Source organism: Bidens hawaiensis, unplaced genomic scaffold (assembly GCF_021521415.1).
Source record: "Bidens hawaiensis isolate Kalapana, Puna unplaced genomic scaffold, B.hawaiensis_p1.1 tig00051330_1, whole genome shotgun sequence".
Classification (NCBI taxonomy): domain Eukaryota; kingdom Viridiplantae; phylum Streptophyta; class Magnoliopsida; order Asterales; family Asteraceae; genus Bidens; species Bidens hawaiensis.
In genome coordinates, this window is record NW_027499195.1 from 90,351 (window position 1) to 96,751 (window position 6,401).

The following is a 6,401-nucleotide window of genomic DNA, read 5'->3' on the forward strand; positions in this document are numbered from 1 at the left end:
ACAAAACACATTTATCTCAGCATATTATTCTTTCTATAGCTTGGCTAGGCTCCAAAATTACATGAGCATAAAGTATTTTTTAGTCAAGCTTCAAATATGGAGCACTTCTGAAAAGCCTTATGCCATATTTATAGCTTGAAAAGTGAGGACAGCTCATTAAATTAGTACGTATCATATAGTATTAAAATGCTCTCATAATTTTAAACTTTCACGTACAAAACAATTATATAAAAGTAAATGACATGAGTGATGCTTATAAAATAAATATACATCCATCCTGACCATCCACATAAAGAATATTCATTAAACTTACATTATTTAAATACCATAATGTATACAACAAATAAAAAATACATATTCGTCCAAATCAAATAAAGCTCTTTATAAGACAGATTTGATTTGGTCACAACCTAACAAAGGATCCTAGCACTGCACTGCTTCCATACAGACCTCAGTTTCCACTATCCCTCAAAAGTTGTGATCACATTGAACTCTGAAATTATACATATACATAATAAAATATATAAAAATAACTACATATTTATTTAATAATACGTTGATATGCGTTACATTTGGGAATAAAAGTATTACCCACTACGTTACGTTTCTTATATATTATTATAGATCAAGTGATGATTACTCGGTTCGGCTAGTGTTGTTTAAGGTGCCGATTGTTTCGACCCTTTCGAGCCACAACAAGCGTGGGCTCGTGCGAGTCGCACACCTGGGTCTTAAACTTACACCCAAAGCTCTTCCAGATCGAGCCTCTCGAGCTAGGTGGCTCGACTTTATCAATTTTCTCAATGGCTTTTCTCATTGTTGAACACTCACGCTCCAAATGGTGCACCCGAGTCCTCATGCTATCCATATCTAAGCGTAGGACTTGATTCTCCCTCACCGCGGCCGTCCATGTGGTTCTGACGCCTCTAACCGTCTCGCCTTCAACAACTGATTCGTCTTGCTCCGCCACCTCCATTGGTCTCTGCATTTCTGATTGCCCGACTTCGACTGACATCAGCGTACCGGCGATTGCTTGCCGGAGCTGTAACTGCTCGAAATATAACACCTGAACTACTGCTCGCAGTGGAAGCCGCTCGTTTTGCGCTGCGTGAGTGCACGCTTCTAATGTCAGTTTTCGGCAATCCATAACTCCGCATATTTTCTCCCGATCGGCTTCGTTTAGCCATGGATGTGCCTGCAACATTATATTTCAATTAAAAAGTTAAAAGTAGTGTTTAGAACTATACGGGAGACAACTAGACAACAAGCTGTGTTGCTAGCCTTTTTGAATAGTAAAACTAGGACGTTTAAAAATAATATTCAGAGATCACAAGGTCATAACATTACTATTTATGACCGGCTGAACACGACTAAATATCTCTACACCCTCATGGGTTAAAAACCCAAAAGTATTAAAAGCGAATGATACAATACATATTTGACATATACCTTGAGATAAACGTCTACAGATCTGTAAAGTCCGTCGTCGTATAGCCGCGCCTGTTCCGGTAACGCAAACGCAAGCTCTAAGAACTTCTCCGGCTTCAGATTAGTATCTGAAGCAATTTCCGATAAGTATCCATCAATTAACTTTCCTACAAGCATTAACGTGACGGACCTGTTACGATTAACCTCATCGCCAGCGTTTTCATCTTCAATTACATCAGCGATTGATATCTGTTCAACGATATGGAGAAAATGAGCTAGAATCCGTTGGACACATTCGATGTCGTATAGCGTCTCCTTGAGGTACGAATAGCTAGGTATCAAAAGATCATCGAGTGTCGCTTGCTCGAGCTGCAGTCCGATTTTCTTCTCTAATTTTGATCGGCAAGCATCCGATGCGTTTAATATATTCGCAGCTCTCAACATTCCGAAAAATATCGCAACCGTTTGCGAAGATCGTACGCAATTTTCTTCCGGAAGGTTGTTCACAATTGTTTCCAACAGTTCCTTCTGTTCAGTTTCCGAAGGTAGAGACGAAGACGAAGATCTTCTAGCGCGGTTAACTCCCGGAATGCGTGATTTCGCATAAGTTGCAAGACAATTTTCGACGATTTCTGGACTCAGATCTCGAGCTTTGATAGCGATTATTAACCGCTTGAAAAACGACGGACCGAGGTGAACAAGCTCATCGAACCACCTGTCTACGCCGCCTGCGGATCTGGAATTGGTAAGTTCAATGACAGGCCAACCGAATAAAGACGGATCCGTAGAAGATGCCTTGGAAACGATGGAATCAATGCATCTCTGAACAATGCCAAGCGACTCCGCCAAAGGTAACAAATCCTCACACGACTTCAACGTTTTGATCGAGTCTTTTAAACTTCTCAGCACGGTTTGTGACAAAAAGCGCTCGGTTTTGGAAATGAGGTTATCCTCGCAGTAGTCATCAGTCATCTCCAAGACTTGAGCAGCACACCGGAGTTTAGCTACATTCAATGGCGATAGGTCGATTTTCACGGAGTATGAAAACTTAGCAGCCGTCTCAAACGTATCTGATCCTCCTGGAAAATCCGGAAACGAGACGTATATAGCATCATCCGTTTCCGTTTCCTCTCGTATCTCTTCGTTTTCGGTCCTTTCTTGTTCGGTAATCATTTCGTGCAGCTTTTTACTTTTCGCCGTTAACGGAAACTGAAAATAAGCATTTCAATACTTCAAGATTGTTCAAACTAACAATGATCAAAATAAACGGAATTAATTAATCTATAACCTTGTGGAGATGGAAGGTGACGTCTCCGACGTCAATAACGACGTCACTCGGTAGTCCAGTGGTACAAAACCTGTAACAAATTAACACAAAATTCAGCTAACGAAGTGGCACGGAACATAATAATAATAATAAGTAAATGTAAATAGTTAGGTTAGTTACCACGCTTGGCGTTTGGAGGTGGTTTCTGGCATATCGGAGGCCATAACCGATTGATGGAGAAATAATTAGATTTAGATTTAGATTAAGATGAGATACATGTTTGGCGAGTGAAGTAATATGTGGAGAGATTATTGAGAAAAAGAAAAAGGCAAAGTGTTTTGGAGTTAGGAATGGGGAGTTTGTAATTGTAAGGAAGACGAAAAGGAAGTGGGTGAATGATTCAAGATGATGATGAGGGAGGATTCTTTTTCCTATATTGTTTTTTTTTTTTTTTAATAAACTTTCTACTTAATACTTACTTTCGGTGTTTTAATAAATATATTATTTTAAACTTTTTTATATTTTATAATAGAAAAAAATTGACAACTGTTATTATGCTTGCTAATTTTAAATTAATAATTAACCTTTTATTTAGTGTTGTGTATTAATATTAACAAGTTGGACGCTCGTTTTTTATGATGACTCGAACTTGATTCACAAATAAATTCTAACACCTACGTTGGAAAACCTGAAAGAAGTTAAACCTTCTCTTAATAGATGCTTTAAACGAGTGTGTTATGACTGGATCAAAACAGCAACCATATATGTTGGTATTAGCTTGATTGATTATGGTACCGTTAAAAAAATACCTTGTAAGTTTTGTGCTATTTATAATAGACGTCTAATGTTATAATCTATCTAAAAGGTCATCTACCAAAAACATGTTGCGACCTAATGGATCCCATTGGTTAGCACTTAGCAATGTATTAGCGGGTCTTGTTAGTTTTCTAGTAGCGAAGTTCTTATGATTAGAAAAGATGTATTTTATTTAATCGAATTTGTTAGCTAAATATTCACGAGGTCACACGAGCTTCCAGTAATAGGTTCTAAACTATAAGAAAAAATAATAATGAATTAAATAACTTATAGATCAATTTGAAGATAACAGATTTTTTTTAAAAACAATATAAAGTTTAATATAGAAAAAAACAATTTGTTAACAACTATGTATTAAACCAAGCTAATAAAATTGATCTTTAATTATTCATCATGCTTATTATGTGAGCTTATAACTTTATAATAGTTTATAGTTTAGTAATATGAAAACAAGCAATATGGTTAGAAAATTATTTTGGGATGGTATCCCACAACATTATTATGATTGATACTTTTGGAGGCACCCATATTGCTTTTTCATTGACAACTGGTTTTTTTTTCTTGCCTTCCAAAGTTGTTCTTTTTAGGGGGTACCATTTGGTATAATGACATTGACCTTCCATTGAACACATAATTTCACAAATGGAATGTCCCTCTTCTTTGCAACCCAATTTCCTTTTCTTTCCACATTCTCCAAGCATAATAATTAGAGATTGTGCAAACAAATAATTTGTTGCTAACATGGAAAACATTGTAGAAAGATTAAAACGATTATAATAGACTAGGACAGATCCAATTGACACTGATTGGGTTAGTGATGTAAAAATCGGTTTAGACAACCGAGTAGTCGCAATTCATCAAACAATCGACTTGACATGGCCTAACGACTGTTGCAGCCATCTTGGGTTTAAGAAAACTATATTTTTTTAATTATTTAAACATGTTTAAGTATTTGAAACTGTGATAAGTGAAATTAAATTCTTTTTATGTATTTCCTTTTATCGATTTTATGGTTTCAACATTAGACTTGTTAGGGAGTATTTGGAACACTTATGTTATGCTTAGTCAACATTTTAAAATCATAAATGTCACAAATTAAAATTTTTAATCATTTAAGAAAATACAATATCTTTAAAATACTATAGTTGAAGGGTGTACAAGATAATTCAAGTACGAAGTTATGCAAAATATTGTAAATGAGCGTGTCAGAACATCCATCCAATTTTGCAACCCAACGTGACAACTCTGTGGCCATACAAGGCGATCTTTTGCCTAATATGTACAACAAAAACGATGGTGGAACAAGATATACACACCCATAAGCGGGGGGGGACTTGACGCTTCACAAGTTGACCTCCTTAGCATGTGATGATTTATTCAAGTATGTATTATGTCATAACTTAAACTAATACTTTTATTCCAATATTTAAAGCATAAAAGAGTGTCATCTTTTGTTATTTAAACTTAAATGCTTTATACACACGAATTTTTTTAAAACTTCTAGTTTTAAAGTTGTAATATGAAAATAAAATAACATGTTTTAAATGGTTCGTGTCCATGTCAAATGACATGTTGTTTTCAAGGTTGTGTTTATATTTTAAGATTGGCGTATCTGGTTTCATGTGTTTGATATCATAAGGTTATAATGGTAAGGTACCGTAGCCTAATGATGCTTCTATGTTGCTTTTTTATCCTGATCACAAACATGCTACAATATGCTTATGGTTTCTCCATAAGCTTATAGTTGCAGTATCCACATATGGTTCATGTACTATCTATATCCTTCATCCGGGTGTTTATACATAAGGAGAAGATGTACGTTGCATGTTACAAGGTTGTAATGTTGTTGCTTATATGTGTTGTACGTGTTGTGTTTTCTTGTTTTAGTGCATGATGATTCTTGCTGGGGAGCTATAAAGACGTGTAAACTTGTTGTACCAATTAGGTTACGCAATCAAAGATTATTTAATATACGATATATACCCAAAACTACATTAGAGTCATTCATGGACGATTAAAAAACATAATTTGTATACTAAAGAGCCTTGATAGTTGAGTTGTGAACAACCATCGGCCAACAATATGGTCAATGGGTGGTTTACGGCTCGAACATGAACCAACCATAGATGAAGGCACATGGTTAAAACTTATTAGAACTTATACAAAATAGCTGGGAAATATCTTACCCCTGCATAAATTTAGGAATTTGTACACTTTTTCATTTAAAAAATTTGCCTAAAATATCCGAGGTTAATTCATTATCGATCACAGCCAACTTTTGTACTTTCTAATATCCCATTTCCCACCTAAAGGGTTTGTGGTAAATTTCCAAACTTGAATAAATGGCCAAGACATTAAATAACGTCAAGTGTTGCCAAGGCACGCACAATCATGTCGGTGAGGATTTATCGTATTTTTAAGTTGATTTTCCTTCCATTTAAGCAAAATCTTCTCACGTACAATTGAACCTAACTTATTGCACACTAAAAAGCTAGACACCCAAATAAAGTAGATCTCACATTTCTAATTCTTTTGACACTTGTGTTGTAAATTTGTGAGTAGTAACCCTTACTAAAGTTAGAGAGGAGCTATTAATGTTTTTGGGATCTCCTCATTCTTTGCAGTATATCTTCATCTGTATGATTGGTTTGATGTTTACATTCCTCAACATATCCTTCAACCTCTTATTCACTTTGTGTACAGCATCCCTTGTTCCACTTTCTTACACAAAATAATGGAGCACTCATTTTTATTATTAATCCAACCTTTGTAATTGGTTTCGGTTACCTGGTCTTCAAAACATATATCCAAGGTAGCGTTTAATATGTTAAAATGGAGAATGGAATGGAATGACTCATTATGAGAGAATGGAAAATAGTGTATTTGGTTA

At 35.4% G+C, this 6,401-nt stretch overlaps 1 protein-coding gene across 1 annotated transcript; it reads right to left on the reverse strand.

The window, feature by feature from the left end:
- Window positions 1–287: 287 nt before the first annotated feature.
- Window positions 288–3,046, reverse strand: LOC143598981 (BTB/POZ domain-containing protein At5g66560-like). Its single transcript, XM_077077056.1, has 4 exons — window positions 2,876–3,046; window positions 2,717–2,786; window positions 1,450–2,637; window positions 288–1,195 (listed from the first exon to the last, which is right to left on the reverse strand). The coding sequence occupies exons 1-4, from the start codon at window positions 2,917–2,919 to the stop codon at window positions 650–652; spliced, it is 1,848 nt and encodes a 615-aa protein (XP_076933171.1). The 5' UTR covers window positions 2,920–3,046; the 3' UTR covers window positions 288–649.
- Between the last annotated feature and the right edge of the window lie 3,355 nt (window positions 3,047–6,401).